The 23,641-nt window shown below is 59.3% G+C and overlaps 8 protein-coding genes across 8 annotated transcripts; 3 read left to right on the forward strand and 5 right to left on the reverse strand.

Annotated features, from left to right (window-relative positions):
- Positions 1-3,025: 3,025 nt before the first annotated feature.
- DICSQDRAFT_137851 (uncharacterized protein) lies at positions 3,026-4,214 on the reverse strand. The gene is made up of 3 exons (XM_007367141.1): positions 3,629-4,214; positions 3,136-3,537; positions 3,026-3,073 (listed from the first exon to the last, which is right to left on the reverse strand). Exons 1-2 carry the CDS (start codon positions 3,633-3,635, stop codon positions 3,272-3,274), a joined length of 273 nt encoding a protein of 90 aa, XP_007367203.1. The 5' UTR covers positions 3,636-4,214; the 3' UTR covers positions 3,026-3,073; positions 3,136-3,271.
- A 1,197-nt stretch (positions 4,215-5,411) lies between these two features.
- On the reverse strand, positions 5,412-6,159 carry DICSQDRAFT_155965 (uncharacterized protein). The gene has a single exon (XM_007367142.1). It carries the CDS (start codon positions 5,951-5,953, stop codon positions 5,642-5,644), a length of 312 nt encoding a protein of 103 aa, XP_007367204.1. The 5' UTR covers positions 5,954-6,159; the 3' UTR covers positions 5,412-5,641.
- A 4-nt stretch (positions 6,160-6,163) lies between these two features.
- DICSQDRAFT_155966 (uncharacterized protein) lies at positions 6,164-6,727 on the forward strand. Its single transcript, XM_007367143.1, has 2 exons — positions 6,164-6,429; positions 6,491-6,727. Exon 1 carries the CDS (start codon positions 6,186-6,188, stop codon positions 6,423-6,425), a length of 240 nt encoding a protein of 79 aa, XP_007367205.1. The 5' UTR covers positions 6,164-6,185; the 3' UTR covers positions 6,426-6,429; positions 6,491-6,727.
- A 3,164-nt stretch (positions 6,728-9,891) lies between these two features.
- On the forward strand, positions 9,892-12,327 carry DICSQDRAFT_155967 (uncharacterized protein). Its single transcript, XM_007367144.1, has one exon. The coding sequence runs from the start codon at positions 10,657-10,659 to the stop codon at positions 11,383-11,385; it is 729 nt and encodes a 242-aa protein (XP_007367206.1). The 5' UTR covers positions 9,892-10,656; the 3' UTR covers positions 11,386-12,327.
- A 905-nt stretch (positions 12,328-13,232) lies between these two features.
- On the forward strand, positions 13,233-13,490 carry DICSQDRAFT_33224 (uncharacterized protein; the record flags this gene model as incomplete). Its single annotated transcript, XM_007367145.1, has 2 exons — positions 13,233-13,320; positions 13,414-13,490. Coding segments are annotated over 2 exons (165 nt in total), but the record flags the coding sequence as incomplete, so codon positions are not given.
- Positions 13,491-16,654: 3,164 nt separating this feature from the next.
- DICSQDRAFT_155969 (WD40 repeat-like protein) lies at positions 16,655-19,561 on the reverse strand. The gene is made up of 7 exons (XM_007367146.1): positions 19,241-19,561; positions 18,482-19,163; positions 18,375-18,428; positions 18,266-18,322; positions 18,135-18,216; positions 18,020-18,085; positions 16,655-17,963 (listed from the first exon to the last, which is right to left on the reverse strand). Exons 1-7 carry the CDS (start codon positions 19,516-19,518, stop codon positions 16,765-16,767), a joined length of 2,418 nt encoding a protein of 805 aa, XP_007367208.1. The 5' UTR covers positions 19,519-19,561; the 3' UTR covers positions 16,655-16,764.
- A 620-nt stretch (positions 19,562-20,181) lies between these two features.
- Positions 20,182-20,751, reverse strand: DICSQDRAFT_108000 (uncharacterized protein; the record flags this gene model as incomplete). Its single annotated transcript, XM_007367147.1, has 2 exons — positions 20,533-20,751; positions 20,182-20,466 (listed from the first exon to the last, which is right to left on the reverse strand). The coding sequence occupies exons 1-2, from the start codon at positions 20,713-20,715 to the stop codon at positions 20,182-20,184; spliced, it is 468 nt and encodes a 155-aa protein (XP_007367209.1). The 5' UTR covers positions 20,716-20,751.
- Positions 20,752-20,875: 124 nt separating this feature from the next.
- DICSQDRAFT_88440 (UROD/MetE-like protein) lies at positions 20,876-22,731 on the reverse strand. Its single transcript, XM_007367148.1, has 7 exons — positions 22,472-22,731; positions 22,334-22,392; positions 22,156-22,244; positions 22,020-22,091; positions 21,855-21,951; positions 21,248-21,785; positions 20,876-21,171 (listed from the first exon to the last, which is right to left on the reverse strand). Exons 1-7 carry the CDS (start codon positions 22,684-22,686, stop codon positions 21,045-21,047), a joined length of 1,197 nt encoding a protein of 398 aa, XP_007367210.1. The 5' UTR covers positions 22,687-22,731; the 3' UTR covers positions 20,876-21,044.
- Between the last annotated feature and the right edge of the window lie 910 nt (positions 22,732-23,641).

Here is a 23,641-nt window from a genome sequence, read left to right on the forward strand (position 1 = left end):
CGATGAACGCCGCCGGAACGATGCAAGGCCCAAAAGAGTGAAAACACTCAGTAGCGTGAAGGAGCCAACTGGCATTGAGCAAGTTCGCTCGCGGCCAGACCTACCGTCAATTGCATCCGAGAATGCAGTTCGGCAGGCCATCGCCGTTTTGGGGGAGGCAGATGTGAAGAAAAGACCGAACCGAGGCCGAACCACCAAGAAAGAACACAATATAGGCAACTGAGCGGACGGAAGGCAGAATCTGGTCAGAATTTCACCGAATGCCTCTTAGTGGTAAATGTCGCCATATAACATCGTCGTAGAACTCCGATTGCTATCTATGGCAAGGTCCGAACATGTCAAAGCACAAAAGCCGTAGCGAGATAGCGAAATCACTGATCAACTGAACGCAATCACCTGAAGCCCTGGTAACGCGAGATATGGCGCTGTTCAAGTTCCGAACAAAGCCCTACATGCAGTCAAACTAGCGGATGCTAGAGAATGTAAGATTGATCAATGCTACTGTTGACACAATCCTCAGCAAAGCCGATTATTCCCAGAAACCTCACGGCAACGGATTTCGAATGGCTGGTCATATGGCGATTATATTCACCGCGAGACACTCGCAAGCCCCGCGGAAGCTCCACATTCTGCCCATCCATAGGCACAAGCCCCGTGACGTGTTAGGTCATACCACATTCTGTCGGAGCGAGCACTTAGGCCGTCTGCGCATTGTGGCGCTGACGGTAGCATCGAGCAGGAAAGCAACCCTTCAATGTGGTGCTCACATTGGCAGCGTGAGTACATTCCCGTCGGCGATAACGCCGATGAGAGACTGAGGAGAGCACGACCTTGTAATGCAAGTCGGATAGTGGCGCCTCGCCCGACAACCTGCGCCGCGTGCATCATGCTTCAGGCGCGATGTTCCCCTCCGGAACCGAGAGCACCACTTCAGGCGTGCGGAGCCGTTCCACATAATCTAGAGCGGCCACCACCCGCAGAATTATCCTGACGCTTCAGACAAGGCCGAACCGTCCCCGAGGGAGACTTATTTTTCCGACCCGATGGGCACACCCTTCTCGTGAGTATGCCTGCACCTGCCGCCGGGCCTGAAACACGGAAGACTTGGCCTTCTGGGATGACGACCGTACAACACAGAACCTAGCCTGCGGACATGCCATGCCACCTCATCGCGACAGGCGATAGGAACGTGACGGAAGCCTCAGAAGTCTTATCTTCAAGATACGGCATGAGGCACTCGTGTTCTCGCTGCGATCTACGCATCCGGGAAAAAGTAATGAACATCTTCGGTCCCACCCTAACCCGCCCGAGGCAGAGCGAGAAAGAGGAGAGATCACGCACCTGCACGTGCGTCCAGAGGGTGAACGAACACCCCTCGCCCAATGTTTCTCCCGCCGCAGGTAGAGTGGCGTGTGCGCACCAGACCCAACAGCGAGCAGTCGCGTCGGAGGCGAGGTCGGATTCCGGTCAAGTTGATGAGGGGGTTACTCATGGTCCAGGCGCCGCGCAGAGCCCGGAGCCCGTAGATTTCGGCATGGCACCAAAGCCTGGTGCGGAGCTGGCGGATTTCCGGCGATGGCAGCGCCGGGGTCTTCGCAACAGAACAACGCATGAAGGCGCTTGTCGTGTTGAAACAGCCTCGGAACAGCCTCGAGGCAACGCAGATGCAGATGTGACGATGCGACGATGCAGATGATGATGCGGATGGAAGATGAGGAGATGGCCGGTGTTGTCGATACCCGTGATAGTTTGCTGTTCTGATTGTGGTGTAAGCTCCGCGCCCTCCGCTGTCCTAGGATGGCGGTGTTGACAGATATGGAACAAGGTATGCAGTGGCTAGGGAATGAAGTTGTGGCTTTGGCGGCTCTGCTGCGGCACGCACGCGGTAACGAACGCCTGCTGCATCGTATGACTAGTAGAACACGACAAGCGGATTCTGAGTACAGATGACGAACAGAGGTTTGGACTGCAGTTCCGTGGGATGAAGTGGCTGCAAACGAATTCATATGAGCACTGAGGTGGATGCCACGCACTGTGCCTGCGTTGAGGGCTCCGCAGATTGTGCTCAGCGGATACACACCTGCGACCCCAAGAGTAGTGCCATAACCCTAACCCTCCCTACCGCCGCTCACAGCGTGGTCTTCCCCTTGACGGCGTATAGGGGGAAAAGAGGCGAGATGAAGCCTTGGAAGACATGGCTAGGAAGCTTATCGTGAGTGTGCGCGGGTAGGGAGAGACGACGATGGATGTACCTCGCTCATAGGCGACAGCGGCCTTTGTCGCGGACACTCCGTCGTGGTATCCCCCTCTCCCATGCAGCGCAATGGCACCGACCACAATATCGACAATCGCGGGCGCGGTGACCATAGGAAAGGCCGGCCAAACACTGTCCTATCATACAATGCCTGGGCACTAGCGATAGCAAAGGGTACCGCTAGAGTGGGCGGCTACCCATCAAGTTAGCGGGCGCTCAATCTGATAGGGTGGTTGGACGTAGAGGGCGGAGTGCGTTCTCACTTGACAATTCCCTGCCGATCCATTGAGGCGTTGCGACGATCACGTTTGTTCCAGGGACGTAATCTAAGCTTTGAGTGCTTCATTTGAGGAAAGCGACGACCCGATTGTCTGCGATAGGGTCGATGAGGTTGAGGAAACTTGAAATGAGGACCGGGTGCACCTTCTCGAAGCGGTCGAATTCGTCCCTTGCACCCTGGCTGCCGATACCTACGCATCCGTTCAGGCACACGAACTGCAGCGGCGGCCAGAATGATGAGAGCCACCAGTGGTGTCCCAGATTCTTGGACGCCCGATAGATTCGCCACTAGGTGATATCCGCTCGTCATCGGAGACGAACAGGACGCTTCCCGCCTTCGAAAGCGTACGGCCTTGAAGATGAGTTGTCACAGGCGGCGCCACGACCGGCGGTGCTTCGCCGCTATGGTTATAGATGGGAAATGGCTCATTGATATGAGCGGCCAGGCTGAACCTCGAGACGTATCAACTCACAATGTAGGCACCTCCTCGACCAACGACGGAGAGTAGACAGAAACGTTGAGGCGAAAGCGTGACTACCCTAGTTAGAAGCATCAGCAATGCTCTGTGCCTCTTGAGTGCATAAGAGACTAGGGTACAGACTATGTCATGACAGACTCCACTCAGACCGGACGCTGGAGAGGGATTGAGATGCATTGCCTATTATTTTGCGTATTCCTACGGTTCAATCCCGATGTGAAATATTCTTCGTACTCCGGACCATCAGAGGCGATCGACCTCACTGGGGAGTCCGATTGCCGTCGATATTGTGGTGTTGTAGCCAAGTCAATTCCAATAGTTGAGTTCGTAACACGCTGGAGTTACGGTCTAGCCCAAGTCGAGCTGGGCAGTAAGAACAGCTGCCGAGATTTGTGAGCGCTAATCTTTCTAATGTAATTTCGGCGCACGCGTTGGTCATTGTATGTTCACTCTCGCAACATCTGGATGCGACATCGCAGCCCAACAATGGGATGGCGTATTGGGACATAACGGCAATGACAACTTCTGCGAGCGTCCGATTGCCACCCGGGGACCATGCATGTGTCCAGAAGTCAGCGTAACGCTCTCCAGACTCCATCACGCGGTTCATGCTCACCAAGCATCTTCGCCGGTCGGATCCCAATGGTATACGGTTACGAGAGGCGCATAATTTGTCGTGGCCTCGAGGAGGCAGAAGTCCGCGGCATGCAACGGAGACGAGCCTGGTACCGGGGGAATTGGACGGCCGTGGCGCTAGGGCATCCCCACCGAAGGCCACCTACGATCACCCACAGAGCTTTTCTCATCGCTTAAGGAGCACCGAAAACAAGCTGGGTGGCACGTATCAGGCTTCTTCTCTTGAGGCATTGCCCCTGTCGCTCCGGAGGGGGAAAAGGGCGCTGCATACGAGAGGATTCTGCGGCCAAATTGCAACTCTACCGCAGCATGGCGCATTACGATGGGTCCGGTCCTAGGAAGAAGGGACGCCCGCGTCTGGCACAGACCGACTGCTGCGATTCGCGATTGCTGAGCGTGCACCGGATGAAGAATTGGCCGTGTGGGTGCGCTGAAGCAGAAGAAGTTGGAGATAGCGCCGGCGCGCAACGCAAATCATCGCAGATCCCGCCGCCCAGCGGACTTATTATGCCAAGAAGCGGAAAGCGACGTTATGCAGGAGCAAGATGAATAGGAATGAGCTTGAGCCTGAGTGTGAACAAGCTACTGGCCAATGGCCACAGCGGGAGGGGGGACTGGAGTGGGAGGCCTCGCGGAGTGGTACTGGATGGACACGTGTTGCCCGCGGGAGGCATCGGGCGCCGTGTGCGAGGGAGATCGAGATCCCGGTTATACAAACAAATTGCCGTGCCGAGCGCGGATCCCGTTGGCGGCGCTTCTCCTGACGGCTCGTCCTCTCAATCGCCTCCACCGCCGTGTCCTCGTCCAACCCAACGGTCCCTGGCCTGCCTCCGTTCCCCCCTGTCCTCGTGTCTACATTTCCCTAAGCTCTCCGTGACGCCATTTGCACTGGACATTTGATAGCCCACGTCGCCCCTATCAATGGCATCAACACGATAGCATGCGAATCCACCTTCGGGTAAGCCTCCATTAATTGGCACCTCCATCTGCTACTCGCCTCCCATCGATTCTTGCACTGGCACTACGTCCAAGTCGTTGTTCTCGTTGCCGTCTTTTACACGCATCCCGTCAGGGCGCATGCGACGGCGGCGTTCCTCCGGCGTCCATACTGCCCATCAAAGGCGATGTCAATACCTCTAGAATGTGGCGTGAACCCAGGCGCGTCGATGCTCGCCTCTCGCTGATGCAGCTGGGCCTGTAGATCGCTTGGACGTACTTCGCGCCAGTCATTCGCTCCCCACCTCGCCGGTAATCCGTCTCACATATCTCCTATTGTCTCTGCACATATTGTCTATGTCTATGCTGCCCATCCTCGCGGCAAGGCCACACGCGTACCAGACCACGCACAGAGCGTAGATATGACTGAAGCCCCGCACACGAGAGATCACGAGTTACGACCACTACCTCTTCCCAGAGCCCAACCATGCAGCTGTCATCGACTATTTACATGCGGCCCTGCCGTCGGCTGTCGCTCGTTTTGGCAGAACCTTGTGCACACTCGCTCTTGCAAGGGACCTAGTGCGCACACGCCCTGCCCGGCATCGCCGGTTTACTGCCCCCTTGCTTTTGTCCCCCTGTCTTGACGTAGTAGCAGAGGTCGCTTCCCTCGCACTCCACGACCCTGCGGCTCGCATAGGCAGGTGAGACATGAGGATCACCATTCGGGAAGGCTCATGGACAGATACGGCCAGCAACGGCAGGCCTTTCAGGCTTCATTTCACCCGCCTGACATCTTTATGGATTGTCCGGGACGAGATCCGACTGTCGAGTCAGCTCTAGGCGGCAATTAATAAAACACGACAACCGCGGGAAGGATTAGCGTGACAGGCTGGGAGGGCGGACTCCATTCAGACGTTCATAGACTCGTGCAACGCCCTTCTGTCTTGTCGATATGCCGTGTTCTGTACCATGTGCAATGCAGGACCTCGACCCGCAGGTGGCGCTGGTCAATCTAGTCAATGTCGCTACGCGAACGACGGAGGCGAGGATGGGCTCAAGCGAGTTTTGCCATACGAGCCACCGTCGTAATATGCCTTGTCACCGCGTTGACATCGCTAGCCGTCTGTTGTGGGGTGCCCGTGTGGCCTCTGCCTAGCCTCGATTCGCGTCGTCTCGGGACACAACGCAATTCGACACTCCTGCTTGATGACTCGATGATCGTCCATCTCGCCTGTCCACGTCTCCATTCATCTGTCTTCCAACGCAGAATGCTTGGACTCGCTGTGCCCAGGGCAGCTTGCAATGCAAACCCTATTCGTGGCCACGCATCAGCACAGATGACAGCCTCAGCTGTCGTGGATTGCATGCGTCCTGATGCGAAACGCCTCGGAACAATACTGTGGCATGTGCTCGCGCGGGGCCTCCATCTTGAGCAGTCTCGCGCTTCTCCTCATTATTCTATATTCCATTCGCCCACAGATTTCAGACAGCACAGACGCCGCTGCCAGCGGTAGCATCCAGGATCTATGTTCGATGATCTGCTGGGGATCCATCGTCACCACTACTATTCGGCTCTCCCACTACATCCTCCATTGAAAATGTTTCCTTCGAATATACATGTGATCCAGGACTGCCCGGTGACCGGAGGCGAGCAGGCACTTGCTCGTACAACTGGCAGCGACGATGATCATGCGCCGACTTCACAGAAACGCTCCCTGGGTCTTATCCACCACGGCATCATGAGGGCAACTCGACTTGTGCGCGCGCAGCCGCCAGGGAATTGGCCTCCCGCTCCTCAAGCTAGGCGAGCCAGCTTATCTGACATGGGTGTACCGTGAGACCGTATGTGGTTCGTTGGTTCGGTGGCGAGATGTCTCGCACGAACGCTAACTCTACCAGAAAGCCCGCGGCCGTGACTCGCTATGACGCAGCTGCCGCCTGCGAATAGGTTCAGCTCAGCGGCGCGGCGACTTGGCCGACCAATTGCAATTCGCGCCTGCACCCTGGCCCTGCGAAGGCGGACGTCCACGAGCTTCCCCATGCGCTCGTTCTCCCCGTTACCGGGGGGCGGACATGGACGTCGCGTCCGATTTCCGCCCGCGAGCTATGCTCTGAGATAGCAGGTGAGCGTGGCCATTCTCCCGCCCCTTCGTTCGCGCCACGCTTGCTCGCCCCCGACTCCACCTCTGCGCATGCGCAGCAGCCGACGCGGATCCTCCGCAAGATATTCCGCCGACGTCGACGGAGGCACACCGCACAGTCTCCGCATTCGCCCAACCGCACCTCCCCCTTCTGGAAGCGTGAAGGTTACCGCGTCCGAGCTGGTCTGGAAGGTGGAGTAGTTCCTCGAATTGTCGCAGGTCCCCACCTTCACCCATTTGGTCGCTGCCCTCCCCGTACGGGTGACTCCCACAGGCTCCGATCCAGGCTTCGTGGCATTGCTATCGCTCACGCCGGCCGTTCTGCTCGCCTCCTCGCGCCGCCGGCCACCTTCTTCTGGGCACAGCATCCCGCGTCTGTGTGTGTTTCCCTTCGCCCGATACGCACTATCTCTCCTCGGATACCGTCATCCGCGCTCTGCTTATCCCGAGCGTCCGTGGGCCACCGCTCTCGCAGCGCGAACGTGCAGGACATTTGCCCACTACGGCCCCTCCGCCCGCACAGAAGAACATCACCAGGAAACAGGAGACGTGCATGTCACCGCCCTCGAGATGATCAGGCGTCGTGCCTGTAACCCTCGCAAGAACAACTCTCCCAGCCCTAGTACGGCCGCGGTCGACTGACGGGCGGGAAGCTTCTGCGATAACCCAAATACAGCTACTGCTACGAGTACAGCTACTGTCGGGCACAGGGTTATCGCCAGCTACCTACCGTCATCCCGCCACGTTCGCAAACCGAATCACCTTCTGCGAGATGATCTGGTGACGCCCTCCGCCGCCGCCGCTCCCACACACACACACCGGAAGGCCGGAGAAGACGCGAACAGAGCGAAGGGCACCCCGAAGGCAATTTGAGTACGCACACCAAGATGCGGAAGGCTGAACATACAAGACGGAAGACGAGGACGGAAGACAGCTGCAGGTGGGGCCCGGCGGGCTGCTTATACAGTATGTGCTATGTTTATGGCGCGCCGATGACAGATGATGATCTGCGCGCGGGAGCATTCAATTGCCCATCGGCCTCAGTTGCAGACTCGTCGACAGGTATCGCCCGCTTGGACCTAGGGCCCATTCCGACCTAGTGCAGTTGTCATCGCAGACAGCGACCTCCCGCTTCCAGGCCTGGAGTCACATCCACCCAATTACGACTGCGTGTGGATTATAGGATCCGCACCCCGAGCGACCTTCCAGCTACGAGCGACTCCGCGTCCGTCCGAGGACACCGCCAGCCCGGCCGGGGCCGGTGACCAGTCGCGCACGTCCAGTCCCCAGCCAGTGTGCAGGCGAGTAGCAGATCCAGACCGGGCGCTAGCCCCTGCAAATCCTTCCCTGCATCGACGTGCCCGACGTTCCATACCGCCGCTCAACGCTCGCAGCCCCAGCCCCTCGCGTCGTGCACGTCCGTCCATCGACCCACATCCGTGCCTGCGTCCGCGTGTTCCGTCGCCCTTCTCAGCACTCGGCGCGGGCTCGCGCGCCCGCGCGCCCTCGCGGCAGTGCGATACGACGATACGCTTTCCTCTCCTCCCCTCGGTCCGCACCACCGCCGCGTCGCGCCACGCCCCCCGCTAATCCCCTCCTCGCGCGCTCCTATGCTCGCTCCCCATCTCGCACATCCCCGCGTGCTGTTAGGGCGTGCGCGCTCTGGATCCGCGGGCTATCAGGCAGCCCTGTACAGGTCTCCTATTTCGTGAGTGCCGTTACGACTGCTCTCTTTCAGCCCTACTCGTGCCTCGCCCCGAGTGCGAGACACGCACTGCGAGCGGCGCGGGCGATCTTCTGCTCGTCAGCCGCACGAGAAGTCGATCCTGGGCGCCGATCCGGAGATTCCTCGACCCCAGGCATGCGTGCCCCTCTCCCAAACATGCGCCATGCCGCGTCGCGTTCTGCCCGGACACACATCGCTCGAGCCCGAGCTGCATACCTTAACCAAGAAACAGGCGTAATCAGTATATTCGATGCATGCACGCGTGCACACCGAACGACACCGAGCGGTGTGCACTTTTTTTTTTTCTAGATCCCGTTCATTGCCCGTCGAGGCCGCGCCTCATGGCAGGCATAAAATGCATGGACTGTCTACACGGGGAAGGCAGAGATATCGAGCTGCGCAACGGCGGTGTGCACTTGCACGGCAGCCACGCCGCATCCAAACCCGTGCCCCTTCCCCGCGCCCGAAGAGGGAACGAGACTGCCTTCAAAGGTCGCGCCGCCCTGAATTTTCTGGTGGCCTAGGTTGCCGGCCGCGCGGCGTTGCACGAACCTGGTTGATTCACGCACCGTCGACAGGCTTCCAGGGCGGCGGAGTGGGCCTGGCAACCCCAGCTGCATCGACGGTACCCCCATCACCATCGCTCTGGACAATCAGCATGTACGAGCGTCTGTGTCCAATCGCCCCATTAACATTGTCATCCCGATTGCCCCGCGCTCGATCTGGGCAGGCAGCAGGCATGGATGATGGATGGTCCGACGTCGTACCGCAGATGCCGGATGTCACCCTGCCTAATCCTGTGCCGTCGGTTCGAGGAGGGGGCGCGGCGGGGAAGTGCGTGTGTGAGCGCACGCCTGAGAACGGTCGCGCGGCTGAGAGAGGGTCCCTCCGAGACGGTAGGCGGCGACGGCGGCGGCACGGCGGCGGGAAGTGGCTATTTGGCCATTCGACGCTCACGAGGGGTTCTGCGCCCTGCGCGCGCGCGCGGGAGTGGTGGGTGTTGCCGAGCGCGGCGTGGATCCACGAGTGACGGACGACTGCATGTGCGCAGGAGAATCACGATGTGATATCGGAAATCCGCTGTGGGTGCAATAAAACATACGTGTGCAATAAAGGACGTGTGCAATAGGCCGAGGGCCGGTCGGAGCTTGGGGAAACGGAGGGAGGAGGGGCGTGACGCAGTGGAGGACTAGTGGCGGGAGAAGCAGACGAGGATCGCGTTCCCAAGGTGTGAGCCGATCGGGCAGAGGCCCGTGTACGTACGTACTTTACATACAAGCAGATGACGATGACGATCAGCGACAATCCTCGCTCACTCACTTGACACGACACGACACGTACTCACGAGCTCTAGACCATCCGGGGACCCCCAGGCGCTGCACGCTCCCCATTCGTCCCCCCATCTTCCCACAAACCCATATTCTCCTTTACGTGGGGCTCGGCATAACCTACCTCAGCCGAATATCCATACTGGCCCCGGACGTCCCCTGGCCACCTTCTCAATCACATACTAGCGCGCGTTCTGTTAGGTGCATTTACGCTTCTGGCCCGCCGAACCTCCAGCCATCCATGCGCGCGCGCGCGCACCCCACGTCTTCTATCCCAACTCCGTCATCGAACCCTCCCAATGTGCTCGCGCCCGCCTCCAGAACGAGAACACAAGCCGTTCTCCTCGCGACCGTCGCGGCGCAGGGCAAGGACGCGATCGCGCTGCCAAACAGGCTCGCCTTCCTCATCCTTGCCACACTGGCAGCACGTCAGCCCAGGGGCGCCCGTCGGTCGCCCGCGGCCCGCCACGCTCGCGCGACAGGCCCTCTCCATGCCTCGAGACCGGGCTCGCGGGGCCGCATGATCAGAGGGCCGCAGCGCGGGCGCGATCCGCGCCCCGTGCTGTCGCAGACTCGCACGTCCCAGTCGAGATTGGCTCCTCCCGGCCGGCCTCGGCGGACGCGGGGAGTGTGCGGCAAGCTGCTGCTGCGGTCCTCGTAGTACTGAGTGTTTGCTGCAGTCGCGTCCTGAACTCTCCTATGCGTTCGCGATGCATCTGCGCAGTCGTGGAATCCTATCATTTCTTGCATCGCTCGAATCTACGGCGGTTCTGTTTGGGATGGCCAGACATGATGTGATGTGTGATGTGCGCATCGCTCGCGGGGGGTGTATATCGAGGCATCCTTGTATTTCGACACAGAGACGCGCCTTGGGATGCCGCACGGAGCACGACACCTGCCGCCGCGGTGGCACGGTCAAGCCCGGGGCCATCTGCCGCCACTGACATCCGCAGCGCCGCAAGCCCTCTGCAGACTCCCACAACACTTCCCTGTCCGCCCGAATCTCGTACGCTCCGCGACGGTGTCGGAGGATGCGTGTGTCCAATCCCCCATTCGCATTCAACGGCGACCCAACAAGAACGCCGGGACACAAAGCCAACAGCTGCGACGACCGCCGACTGACGTCCCTCGTCTCTGCGGTCTCGACGTGTGCGTTCCACGCTTCCCATCGGGCTCGTGGCACGCACTCCTCCTCCTCCTCCTCCTCTCCTCCGATCGGGAGAATCACGACCGCGGGGAGCGCCAGCAGCAGGTGCGATGGCGCGGTTTCCAGAGACATGACGCTGGCCGGCTTCCATCGTTCGCGCGGACCCACATTCGCAACCACAGCGGGAACGCGAATGTGACGGTTCGCGAGCGAGCTGCCGGGCGGAGAGGGGCTCGTCTGTCTGATCGCGCCGGGCGACAGACCTCCTTGCACCGGAGGCGGGCTCGCCGCTCGGACTCGCGCCCGACCGCGGATGGTGGAGTGCACGATCAGCCCGGTGTGGAGGGCTTGGAGGCTGCGTTGGCTTCAACTGTGGACAAGCTGATGCGAGGCGCAAGATGTGCGGCGGGCGATGGGCGATATCAGGAAGAGCGAGATCGTCAGTCCGGAGCATAGGCCATGTGCCGTATATGGCAGCGTGAGTCCTGCACGCCGGCGGGCGCAGATCAGTTCTTGACGAGCGATGATGGGGTCCGAGCCCGCGATGGCACTGGCACTGGCACTGGCCTCGCACGCACGCACGCACGCACGCACGCACGCGCACAGCTGCAGAGCTGGTCGGTGTGTGCGGCCGCTCGCGGTGAGAGGGCGACGGACGAGCAGCGCGCATCGACGTCGAAACGGCGCTCATCGCATTCTGGACAATCCACCGAAGACGGGCCACATCCACCCACCGCCGGATGTGGGCGAGTTCTAGCGGCCACACTCGGATTTTCGCAGCACGAGTGTGGACCGCCTATCGCGATATGCGGGTCCAGCGCGGATGAGCGCGAATCCAAACTGACGCCAGCCAGACGGGCATTTACGGTCAACAGGTGACTGGGGGGGGGGGAAATCCGCGTGCGGCGGGGCGAATGCAAACTAGTGAAACCCGTCCGGCGTTGATGCTGGCTGGGAATGCAGCTGGAGGTCTGGGCGGGCGCAGAGGCCGAAGCAGCTACGGTAGCGAAGCCGTGGCGTCTCTCGCGTGCGTGCAGGGCCGGTAGAAAGACGAGAAAAAAATGGGCTGGAGTAGTACGGCATCTGCAGCTGTGGGTGCGGATGCGGAGGGCTAGGCGCGGGGATGGGAGAGGGAAGGGAAGATCTCGAACGAGACAATCGCTTTCCATATTCCATCGCCCATATCCAGCCCGGCGTTCCTCGCGCTCCCCGTCGCGCGGCGTCTCCCCGGGGGCGAGAGCCTATAATACCTCCCTCAGTCGTCACTCCCCTCCCTTTCTGTTTCCGCAGAGCGCACGACCGCCGCTCCCCAGCTGTACATATACACCCCGGGCCCCCCCCTCCCACTCCGTCGCATCATCCCCCTGCCTACCCTCTCCTCATGGCCCACACGCGCTCCTCGCCCCCCCTCTCCCCCAACTCCTCCACCGCGTCTGATGAGAAGGGCCTTCCGAGCCTAAACGAGCTGTTCCCAGGCAAGCGAGCCACTCATCCTCCTGCCCACGCGTCTAATCCCAGCCACAGAGGACCTCTTCCGCGGCTCACTCCCCCAACACAACCAACCATCGACCTCCTTCCAGCCTCTCTCCACACAGGTAAGGCCTACACCTTGCACCGTCGATCTCGAGCTCACCTTTCGCTCTCCCAAGTCGCGACCGAACCCCCCGCTTGACTCGCACTCATTCCCGCGACAATCCCCCGTCCTCCCCGGCAGGTCGCACCCACGCGGGAACACGCCACCGCCGACGTCCACCAGCACGTCCGGGATCCCGTGCACGTCGGGGTGCTGCAATCAGCCTGCTTCGTCTTCCGCGCAAATCTCACCGCCACACGTCCATGCGTCACTGCAGCACACTCTCCCTCGTGGCGGCCCAGCGCCCGCAGCGGCCGGGCCCTCCCACATATTAAACTCAACGAGCATCCATCCGGCCGCCAGCTCTAGCCTCTTCAGAAGCCCCGCGGACGAAGTGGTGTCTGCGGTAACCAGCGCGTGGCCCTGGCCGTACACGCAGCAACAGCAGCAGCACCACCACCACCACCATCTCGCATATTCCCATGGCCAAAGCAGACTCGGCTTCGATGCTGCGTCGAGAACTCCGGATGCGCGTAGCAGAGGGGGGTACCACGAACCCTCGTCCGTGAGAGCGCCCCCCGTGTATCATCCGCAGATCCCTTCTGGCACTTCTGTGAGAGCGAAGCCGCAGTACGCCGACGCACCCAGCGCATCTGACATGCCCACCTCTTCCGCTGCGGTCGGACGGGGGAAGGCGAGCGCAAATGCAAGCGCGTCAGACGACAACGAGCGCAGACACTGCTGCCCGCACTGCAGCAAACGCTTCAACCGGCCGAGCAGCCTCGCCATACACGTGAACACCCACACCGGAGCCAAACGTGCGTGCAGATCATGGCGTTCCATAGAGAACGGACACTGACGTACTTACTCTCTGTGCCGCCTCCAATCTTGGCCTGCATTCGGACGAATAGCGTTCACGTGCGCTTATCCGGGCTGCAACCGCAAGTTCAACGTGAACTCCAATATGCGGAGGCACTACCGGAACCACCTCACCGCGCGCCGCCGCGACGTCGTCGCGCGCATGGTTCAGCCTCCGTCCGGTGCGGCGAGCATGGCGCGCACCCCATCCCAACTCTCGCAGCTGCCCCCGCCGATGTACGGAGCTCCCTTGCACGGGCACTCTCCGGATGCCCACCCACTCGGACCGATGCACCACCACCCGCAGCCGCAGATGCAAACCCTGGGCACCCGCGCAGGGTCGACGCCCGTGTCCGGGTACGGCTCCGGCTCGCGCTCGCCGTCGCGCTCTGCGTCCTATTCCCCCTCGCCCGTTCCGTCGCCCTCTCCCTCTCCGCTCCCCTCGCCCGTCTCGGCCGTCACGTCCCCCTTCCCGCCGACGCCGCGCAGCCTCCCCGCGAGCTCCTTCCGCCCCTCTTCGCCCTCGCGCCTGTCGTACGCGCAGCACCCGCACGGCTACTACCAGCCCCAACCGCACGCGCACGACGGCGACGGCGACAAGGCGCCCAAGCGCGAGCGCGCGTCTCCCGCGTGGTCCGCGGACGATTACGAAGACTACGAGCCAGAGGAGCTTGATGGCGAGCACGAGCTGCACGCCCCCACCGCGAGCCAGGAATCGTACGTCAGGGGCGAGCGCGCGTCTGCCACTGCCAGCAGCACGGTGCACGATCGTCGCCGGCCGCGTGCGGAGTCGTCCCCCGAGTCGCGCAGGGTGCGGCCGTACCCCTCGCCCAGGACCCGTCCGCACCGTCTGTCGGCCGCGTCTGACGGCGGCGGCGCGATGACCGACGGGGAGGCGAAGGCGGGCGGGCAGGCGTGCGACGTGCCTGGGTGCGGGTGCAGTGCGGGACGGGGCCCTGGGGCGACGCCGAGGCTGCGGCCTGCGTTCCAGGACTTGCGCGAGCACGTCCAACCGCATCCGGGCTGGACGGTGCTGGAGGACGATCCGGAGGATGGGTGAACGCTGCGGCAGTTCGTCGCCTCCGCCGCGCTGGTTGCTAGGCCCGAGCCTAATCCTGGTTCGTGCCGCGCGTCGATTGTGGACTCTGAGTCAGCTAGTCCCTTAATGTCGACCGGTATGAGGTCGCTGGTGTCGGACGTGGGCTCATCGTTTTTCGACTTTGATTTCCGTACTTTCACCGTATGCTGTAACCCGTGTTGTTGTGCAAGTTCGTACCATGATCCTGTATCTCGCTCGTCGCTTGTCGTATTGCTATCGCTGTCATGTGCGTTCGTTCCCCCGGTCTAGGTCAATCCAAGTGCATGTCAAATGCCCGCGCCTCATGTCTGCGACCGTGCATGCTTTCGAAATTTGTCTGTCGTTCCGAACGCCAAACTTGATCAGACCGTGGATCATTTGCGTGATGCATGGAGAGGCAGAATGGATTGCCCTGTCACCGAGTCTACTTCCCCATGCGAAGAACGGAGCCTCGTATGAGGCGGTCGCAAGCTTGGGTGTCCGCCCCGCACCGATCGGCCACTGGACAACGTGCCAACACGACCCGGTGCACTAGTCCTCCGCTTCCCTCATCGTACGTTTGACTATCGCCGCTGAGATAAGGGGCTCTCATCGATGACTTGACATGGATGGAGCAGCATGGTGTAGACATGAAATATTATGGGCGGCTCCCGGCCGCCCCGGCGGGTCGGGTGACAACATGCCTTGGCTTAGCAACTGCTGCCGGAGAGAGGGACTGCGTCGATCATGAATGCCCAGCGGTGTGTCGAGAAGGTTGCTAGAATCATCTTCCAAATCCGAGCCCACCAACCGCAGCGATACAACACGTCGAGATGGATCGGCCAGGATACATGACGACAGCCGAGGATCAACCCAAGGCGTGCTCCGCGGTCCTGGATTGTGCGGGATACGACGAGGTCAGGCTTCCAACCCCAACGGGAGCACATAAAGGACTCGGGCAGGACCGGTAGGCGGAGACTTCGTTGCAAACCCAGGTCTGATGCGCTACGTCGTGTCTCCAGAGGCTGTAGACGGGCATGGTACCGGCCATAAATCAGAGCGGAGAATATCCAGTGGCACAAAATGACCTACTTCGTTCCCTCATTTCCAATCCTTGCATGCGATCCTCCGACCGGGATCTCGGATCCCAGGCCTTAGATTATTTGCGATCGACGCATCGAGTAGCATTACGCAGCGCCGCACCAAATGAACGCGGCTCCGATATCATATTCCAATTCAAATGGAATGGTCGCTCACAAAGCGTTGAGGTCATTGCGAAGCCCTTGATGCCGCACGCGCGTGGGAGATGCAATTGCTGCCACGGATCGACATTCGTTCGGCATGAGCGCTCCCAGACATCTGGAGGTCATTGTGCAGGCGATAGCGACCATCGAGGGAGAGCACGATATTGCGGATGGGCGGGGAAGGAACCTAGTCGTTGTGTAACTTTGTGGTGCCACTGACACAACTCGATTGCCGCGGAAATGATCGAGATATGCATTGATCGAGACTATGCCTTTGTGTTCTCACTGCGGGTTCGCCTCGCCCGCTTATATCGGGCATTGATGGGCAACGCTAATATATGCCTCGTTGGAACGCAATGTATGACATTGCAGCATTGTGATACAGGAGCAAGACCACTCACCGGAATCAAGGAGCCCTGTGCAACACGCCAAATACAGGGCGCGTCGTAGCAGACACTGCGAGGCCCGGGCATCAACGACAACAAGCTCCCGCCCCGCAATCGCTTTGCACTGAGGGACTGTCTGGTTTGAGTGGACTATCTCATAGCATATTGAAGAGGAAATTGAGAGAGCCTTGTACATGTGCATGAGTATCCGAAGAGCATTTAATACGTTGCAAGTCGGCTCTCTGGCAAGTCCCCATGCTACCCCGTGGACCAATCAGCGTTGAGTGATGCGTGGGAATGGCATTTGCCGTTCACTCCGGGCGCTTTCAATACCGTGTACTACTCACCACGGTATCTCTCTTGTCATCTCCTAGGCTATGAAGACAAGAATTTGCAATATTCTGCTCCGTCGATCTGTCCATAGAGAGGATTGCGGATTCTCTACCGATGCAGCCCGAAACTGTGCTCTCACACCCTTATCAACTCAAGACTGACCAGCCCGGTGAAATATATACTTCAGCACGCACATGGTCATAAGCGGCGCATGGCTATGACAGCTCCACAAGCTCTACCACCCCACACCTCGCAAAGCATGCCTCCGGGGTATGGTGATTGGTATTCAATACATGGGGTAGTTATCCTTCCGGATCGAAGTGAACGCACTGGCAGGCTAGCTATGACGAAGAAAAACGACACGAAGGAATTCTGCACGGCTACTCATTGCTGCACTGTCTCTGGCGCAGGGACGAGTTCTAGAATCCCATCCGCATTATCTGGCAGCGTCCAGATACGCACACTACCATCATCCGAGCACGACACAAGCCTCTCTCCATCGGGAGAGAACTGCAACCCAGTCACCTTGTCAAGGTGCCCTTCCATCACAGGCAAGTTTTTGCCCGTCTCCGTGTTCCACACCATCACCACGTTATTGCTTGCACTCGACGCGATCCACTTCCCATCGGGCGAGAACACCGCCGCGTTCACAAGCGTGTCGTGCCTGTTGAACACATGCTTGCGCTCGCCCGTGAACGAGTCGCACACCTTGATCGTGGCGTCATTCGATGCCGACAGAATGTACTTGCCGTTGGAGGAGAACCTGACGGCCCAGACAGGTCCCTGGTGCTCGTGCAGGATCACGAGCTCTTCGCCATCCGTGACCCGCCAGATACGACTCGTCATGTCATCCGAACCTGTGATCAGGCGGCGGCTGTCGGGGGAGAACCCGATTGACCAGACGACGCCCTTGTGTGCATCGAGCGAGTGATGGAGCGTGCCGTTCTCGGCGTGCCATATCTTCGCACTGTAGTCTGCGCCACAAGTCGCCACCCACAGGCCATCAGGTGAGAAGATGGCTGACATGACGACTGCGCCGTGGTCCTCGTATTTGTGAATGAGCGTGCCGGTCGTCGCATCCCAGACGCGTGCACTGAAGTCGACAGAGGACGTGACAATCTTCTGGCCGTCCGGGGAGTAGGCGATTGTCTGCACTAGGCCGGTGTGGCCGTCGAGTACGGTGACCACGGAGCGCGCCTCGACGTCCCAAATTAGGGCCATACCATTATTGGCGCCAGTGCACAGACGAGTGCTGTCAGGAGAGAAGGCGAGAGCCCATACAGGCTCGTTATTATCGGTGAGTCTCTGGATGAGGGCACCTGTTGTCCCGTCGCGGAGAATGACGGTCGTATCCTCGGAGCCACTGGCGATGTATCGGCCATCAGGAGAGAATGAGACGCAGGTGACGCCACCAGTATGCTCATGTAAGGTCACGGGAGGGTTGGCTTGTGGATCCTCGCTGTTCGAAGGTTGCGCATCTTTGTCTTCGCCTTCCGGCTTCGGATCATCACCCTCCGCCGGAGGTCGTTCTTGTGATCCGGGGTCGTCTGGGGCGGGAAGATCGCTCTTTTGCTTTCCAGCGGCTAGCGCGAGCAATCAGATCAGCGTGCCTAGTCCCATACCGTACCAGCTCACTAACCTTTGCTGGAGACGATATCGCTGTCCGGGATATCCTCGGCCCACTCTGCGACAGCAACGCAAGCGACTAGACAAGCGGTCACTGCTGAACGTCGAAGATGTATGGTCTCTCGTACCTTGTCGGTCATCGTCGACGAACATCACTGGCGGAAGCAATTCTTTGAGAGCACCTTTGATGTCTAACGGAACCTCGCCTTCCTACAGTCCGATAAGCGGATAGACGAAGTTATGATAACAAGCAACTCACAAAAAGAGCATATATGTGCAAGTCGCTAGCTATGGCGATCGGCACTTCTGAACCGTCCTACAAATAGTGAGCACTCGAACACTGAAACGACAGATGAATAGCCACCGACCTCCATTGGATAAGCCAGGATGTAGTCGAGAAGGTAGTCGACGGGGTCGTAAGACTGCAGTGGGCCCAAATGAGCATTTCGCCTCTCAACAACATCATGGGACTGACCTCGTCAATAGGTGGTTCCTCCACAACGTCCCATTCTTCGTTGTGCTGCGAGAGGAGAGCGACATCCTCGCCGTCGCCTGTGTGATCAGGGTCCCGCTCATCCGGCCCGGCTGCAGCCTGGAACACCCCCTTACGAAACCAAAGCCGATTCTTGATCTTGTAGTAGTGAAAGAACAACGTCTGATTCTTCTTGCACTCGCCCGGGACCACCCCGCTGTATCCCTGCGATGAAGACGCGGCCGAAGCCTTGGAGCCCCCCGCACTCTCCAGAAGCAAGTTCGGCCTCGACACGAAGCTCGCATTGCTGGGCTTCGGCTTCGTACGCATCTGCACGTTCATCGCCCGCCCTTTCTCCATCTGCACTGAGAACGCGCCCTGGCAGAACGGAACCTGCGCCGAGAACGCCACGGCGCCACCCTTCGCCTGGTTCATGAACGCCCCCAGGCCCCAGTCCTCCGTCTTGACCACCCCAGAAACGAATACGATCTCTTCCTTGGAGATGTCCAGGCTGTGTGTGCCCGTGACGAAGTCGTGCCACTTGTCGATGTTGTTCCGCATGAAGGGCGCGAGCTTGGTGGTGGCGTGCATCATCGTCTTCTCAGCGGCGACGTTCATGAAGACGAACGCACCCTGTTCCTGTGAGCAATGGAATTTCATGCCTGCGCCGACGGGAGTCGCAACGCTGTATCAAGACGGGCCAAAGGGCAGGGCGCTCGTTATCAGCTCGTGCCACTTGGGTGCATTGAAATATGGACTCACGTAGTGATGCTGCCCTCATAATCGTAAGAAAGCACACTGCGGCTGCATAGATGAGACTCGATAACGTCATGCGTGTGTATGAGGATTGGCTTGATCCTGAAGGGCTCGTGATTGTCAGGGGTACCGTATGCACTGTGGTCTTGATGATCGCTGGGGAGAGTGGCGTTGAAGATACGGAAGAAGGCCCCTCCTTTCAGGTACCCAACGTCTCCGATCCGCATCTCAAGGCCCTTCCCGCGCTCGATCTCTGGGTGCCACAGCGGGTACCCATGGCGCATGGGGAAGAGCTGTCTGCTATAGATATTGTAGGCGGCATCGTCCTCAGCGCTGGCCATTGCGGGTGAACGTGTTGGTTGGGAGACAAGGATAGGATAGCGCTGCACGGGGATCGCGATAGAAGGTGTATAAACAGCGCTCGTACGCGTTCTCACGTGGCGGTGTCGTGGCGTAAACGAGGCAGTGTGAACCTCTGACTGGGACCTTGTAGACAGAACCTTGCACGGTGAGCCCTGACAATAGAATTCCCCATTAGTTCCGGTGTGAAGAGTGCATCGGTATACAGCAGTGAGAGAACGACCACCTTGATCAACGGCTCGCTCAGGAATACGCCTGGTACACTGATGCGGAAGGATAGCCCTACGCAAGACAAGTGGGCTCACCAGAGGAGTGGCCGTTTGGTTCTGAGACTCTACACTCGTATCGTAAAACGATGTCCCAAGCGCGTTGCTATAGGCTCAGTGGCAGGCCGTCGTAAATGTGGAGCAACCCAGTCGAGACCCGACTTGCATTCAGTACGCAGATGCGCAGTGAACAAGACGCAATCATATCAGGTAGATGAGGTACAACATCACTGAGCAGAAAGAGCGACGTCAGTACAGCACAATGTCAAAACGAAAGGCGCACTTACTATAGATACACGTTAACTCTGAAAATCCAGCCAATCACGGTTTGCTCCCTATTCGCGACAACGGTGTCGTAATTCCCTTTGTGCTGCTTGCGATGGGCATGGGCCGTTTTGAGAACACCATCTTCCTTTTCACGATCGCGATCATGTCCCAGCTCTTCGCCTCCCCGCCCTTGAGAGGCCCATCCACGTCCATCGACGCGTCCTCGTCAGCGCCGTCATGCGAGGCCCGGGCGTCGTGTCGATGTAGAACAGCTAGAGGCTTGTTGAGGCTCACCATCTTCCCTTCCAAGAGATGGTGGCCTATCACCAGCGTGGGCTTCTTCTGCGTCCACGGCGTTTCTGGCTCAGCGTCGCCGTGGGCCAATTTTCACTACAGATGACTCACGGTCACCGCGTCCACTAGAAGCTTGCCCACAAGCTGACCATCCCTGTTCCCCTCTACTTCCAGCGAGCCCTGAAGTTCGATGAGGATAAGCTCGTCCGTGCCGAACTGGATCAGTTGGGGAGGCAGGTTCGGGCGTCGAGGAGTGGAGGGACCCGGTAAGTCGATGTTGATGGGGATCAACATAGGATTGAGAATATCGTCTGATATAATCAGGCTGAAAGATTCCGTTCAGGTTGGGGGTAAGACGTCAAGAGGAGGAAGGGCAAGAACTGCAGGCGCGACGACGCGTCTGTGCGCTAGTTCGCGTCTCATCACGTGCCACCGCGTGCGGCGTGAACGAAGGGCGACAACTCATCACATTGCACAGGAAGCATGTACACTGGTATTTTGACACATTCCACTACTACTGATACACACTGGGTTGAGTCATGCTGCACAACAGAGCAGGATCTGTACCCATTGACACCCTAGACTCGCAACATCTCAGCTTCCTGCAAGTCGTATGAAGAATCTCATGCGTCTTTCCAGAGCTTCTTGGCGGTCTGTACGACCAGTGACAGCTTCGCGCGCATGCCGGCTTCGTCGACGAGGTTCCCTTCCGCGTGCGACGCGAATCCGCACTGCGGGCTAATGCAAATCCTGTCGCACCGCACAAGTACGTCAGCACACGTCCCGAAACCCAACACAAAGCCCGCAAGCAAAGGAGCATGCGCACTGGTTCAACGCCTCCTCAAACGAGCGCTTCTCCTCCCCGTCCGCGATGATGTTCGCCGCGTTGTGCACCCGCTTGATCAAGTCCTCCTGGTCCTCCAGCTGCGGGAACTTCGACGTGATCAGCCCCAGAACGACGGACTTGTTCGGCGGCAGCCACCGGAGCGGCTCGAACGTCCCCGCGCGCGGCGTGTCGTATTCCAGATAATAGCAGTCCACATTGATCTCCCTGAAAAGCTTGATCGCGATCCGGTCGTATCCACCCTCGGAGAAGTGCATCCCGTTCTTGAAGTTTCCGCGGCAGAGGTGCAGCCCGGCGGTCATGTCCGCGGGCTTCTCCGCGAGCAACTTGTTGTACGTCGCAATGTACGTGTCGAGGAGGGCGACGTGGTCGACGCCGCGTTCCTCCATGCCGCGGATCATGGACTCAGCGCAAAAGTAGGCGAGTAGCGGGTCGTCGAACTGGATGTTCCGGCAGCCCGCTGCGTAAAGCTCCGCGATCTCCTGGCGGTACGCAAGCGCGATGTCGTCGAAGTACTCCTCTACGTGCGTGCGCGCAACAGTTTGTTCATCAGAACCCGGAGATTCACGCTAAGAGAAAAAGCGCGCACCGTCGTTCTTGTACACATCCTTCGGGTACGCGTACTCGCCGTGCCTGAGGTGGAACCACTCGGGCGCCGCCATGGTAATCTTGAGGTTCTTGTGTTCCTGGCGCGAAGCGAGCGGAATATCAGCATGTGTGAAATTGAAGTTCGGCTTCGGAGATTCCAACAGACCTCGGGGGCCGTGAGCGCCTTGAGTGCCTCGTATTGGGGTACATAGAACTGCTTCGTCCGCTTGAGCTTGCTCTGCGTTCGCCGCGCGCCGCGGGGTTAGCGAGCGCTTCTAACGCCGGAGCGAGAGAACACGCACCACGCAGATGTACGAGTCCGCGCCCTTGAAGTTGTGCACCTTGAACGCGGCGATGTCCGGCACGTAGTCCATAAACATCTCAGGAGGCACTGTGTTGAGGCGAGAGCACGATATGGTGTGAACGACCGGGGGCCGATGGCTGAAAAAGTCACGACAGGCCACACGGTCTGCGACTCACCAGGCTTGATGAACTTCATCCCGTCCAGGTTGTCGAACACCCCGTCGAAGAACATGTGCCTGCGCGCGCCGCCGCGGCGTCAGGACCCGCTCCCTCCCAAAGACACAGATGGAGCAATGGAAGGACCCGATAGCGCACCTGCGGAACTCGCCATCGGTGATGCTCTTGATCCCGACCTCGCGCTGCAACTGGACGATCTCCCGTATCGCCTCGTCCTCGACGAGGCGAAGCTCCTCGAGCGTCGCCTTGCCCTCGTCAAGCTCCTTGCGCTTCTGTAGGAGCTTCGCGGGGCGCTTTAGCGAGCCGATGTGGTCAGCGCGGAAAGGCGGTAAGAGTTTCAGGCCAGCGGACATCGTAGCAGAGGGTATTGAGCACGAGTATGTGATGGAGATCGGGGCGCAGAGGGGAAGATGGATAAGACAGAAGTCCAAGGGAGATGGAGATGAAGACGAGAATTCGTGCCGAGCCTGTTATATGTGGGGATAGTGGGCCAGTCCCACAGGAGGCGGCCGCAGAGTCACTGTAGGGTGCACCATTTAGCCGAAGGGAAATTCTATCTTGATAAACCGCGAGCCATCAGTACTCAGTGCTCGGTCACAAGCACTCGTGGGCGGCGAGAACGGTGGTTGGTTGTGAACGCAATGGCTCCTTCCCGGTGGTCGGCAGCGGGAGACTCATGACCAGCTAGGTGGGCATGTGATACGCGAGCGGGGAGCTAGGACTAGATACCGACGCATTGAAATCCATCGAGTGTCCAGCAGAGGTCAAGTGGGGACGAATGTACTGCGACGCAGCTGCGGCGATGGAGTCCGGTGGTCAGAATGAGAAGAGCCTAGAGGAGGGCACCCCTCGGACGCCATGCGCTGGGAACGAACTGCATCAGCTTACGCGGGGTCGCGTTCGGGTGCTCTCGCGGTCGTCGTAGGTGTGGGGCCCGTGCTGCCGAGTATAGAACGACAGGTACTGTATCGCTGCTGGCGAAAGTCGAGGGAGGTCGAATTGATGATGAAGGTGTGTGCACAGTGGATGGCTAGAATCTGCAAGGAAGTGGTACACTGGTACCCTCGATCGCACACTTCGAGGGCAAGGATTCGGCGTCTATAACGTATACACCCTGCTTATTGCGCTCATCATCGTACTGACAGCGGAGAGATGACGCTGAGTAGACAGCAGGGATGTTTCCTGTGGTACATACTGCAAATCACCTTGGGTATATATCACAGTAAGGGAACCTGACTGACATCATCTCTAATTCGCACAAACTCATCGGGCGCAACACATGACTCTCCTCGCATGCTGGCATCGCAC

The sequence above is a fragment of the Dichomitus squalens genome (genome assembly GCF_000275845.1).
Source record: "Dichomitus squalens LYAD-421 SS1 unplaced genomic scaffold DICSQscaffold_23, whole genome shotgun sequence".
In the NCBI taxonomy this organism is placed as follows: Eukaryota; Fungi; Basidiomycota; class Agaricomycetes; order Polyporales; family Polyporaceae; genus Dichomitus; species Dichomitus squalens.

Coding starts and splice junctions, on each gene's coding strand:
- DICSQDRAFT_155965 (XM_007367142.1), bottom strand. CDS start 5,953: ATGCAATCCACGACAGCTGAGGCTGTCATCTGTGCTGATGCGTGGCCA.
- DICSQDRAFT_155966 (XM_007367143.1), top strand. CDS start 6,186: ATGTTTCCTTCGAATATACATGTGATCCAGGACTGCCCGGTGACCGGA.
- DICSQDRAFT_155967 (XM_007367144.1), top strand. CDS start 10,657: ATGCCGCACGGAGCACGACACCTGCCGCCGCGGTGGCACGGTCAAGCC.
- DICSQDRAFT_155969 (XM_007367146.1), bottom strand. CDS start 19,518: ATGCGCCATGGGTACCCGCTGTGGCACCCAGAGATCGAGCGCGGGAAG. Junction 18,429..18,481: donor AGGAACCACCTATTGACGAG/GTCAGTCCCATG, acceptor GGCCCACTGCAG/TCTTACGACCCCGTCGACTA. Junction 18,217..18,265: donor TGCACATATATGCTCTTTTT/GTGAGTTGCTTG, acceptor ATCGGACTGTAG/GAAGGCGAGGTTCCGTTAGA.
- DICSQDRAFT_88440 (XM_007367148.1), bottom strand. CDS start 22,686: ATGTCCGCTGGCCTGAAACTCTTACCGCCTTTCCGCGCTGACCACATC. Junction 22,092..22,155: donor CGGACTCGTACATCTGCGTG/GTGCGTGTTCTC, acceptor CGGCGAACGCAG/AGCAAGCTCAAGCGGACGAA. Junction 21,952..22,019: donor AGGCGCTCACGGCCCCCGAG/GTCTGTTGGAAT, acceptor GCTTCGCGCCAG/GAACACAAGAACCTCAAGAT.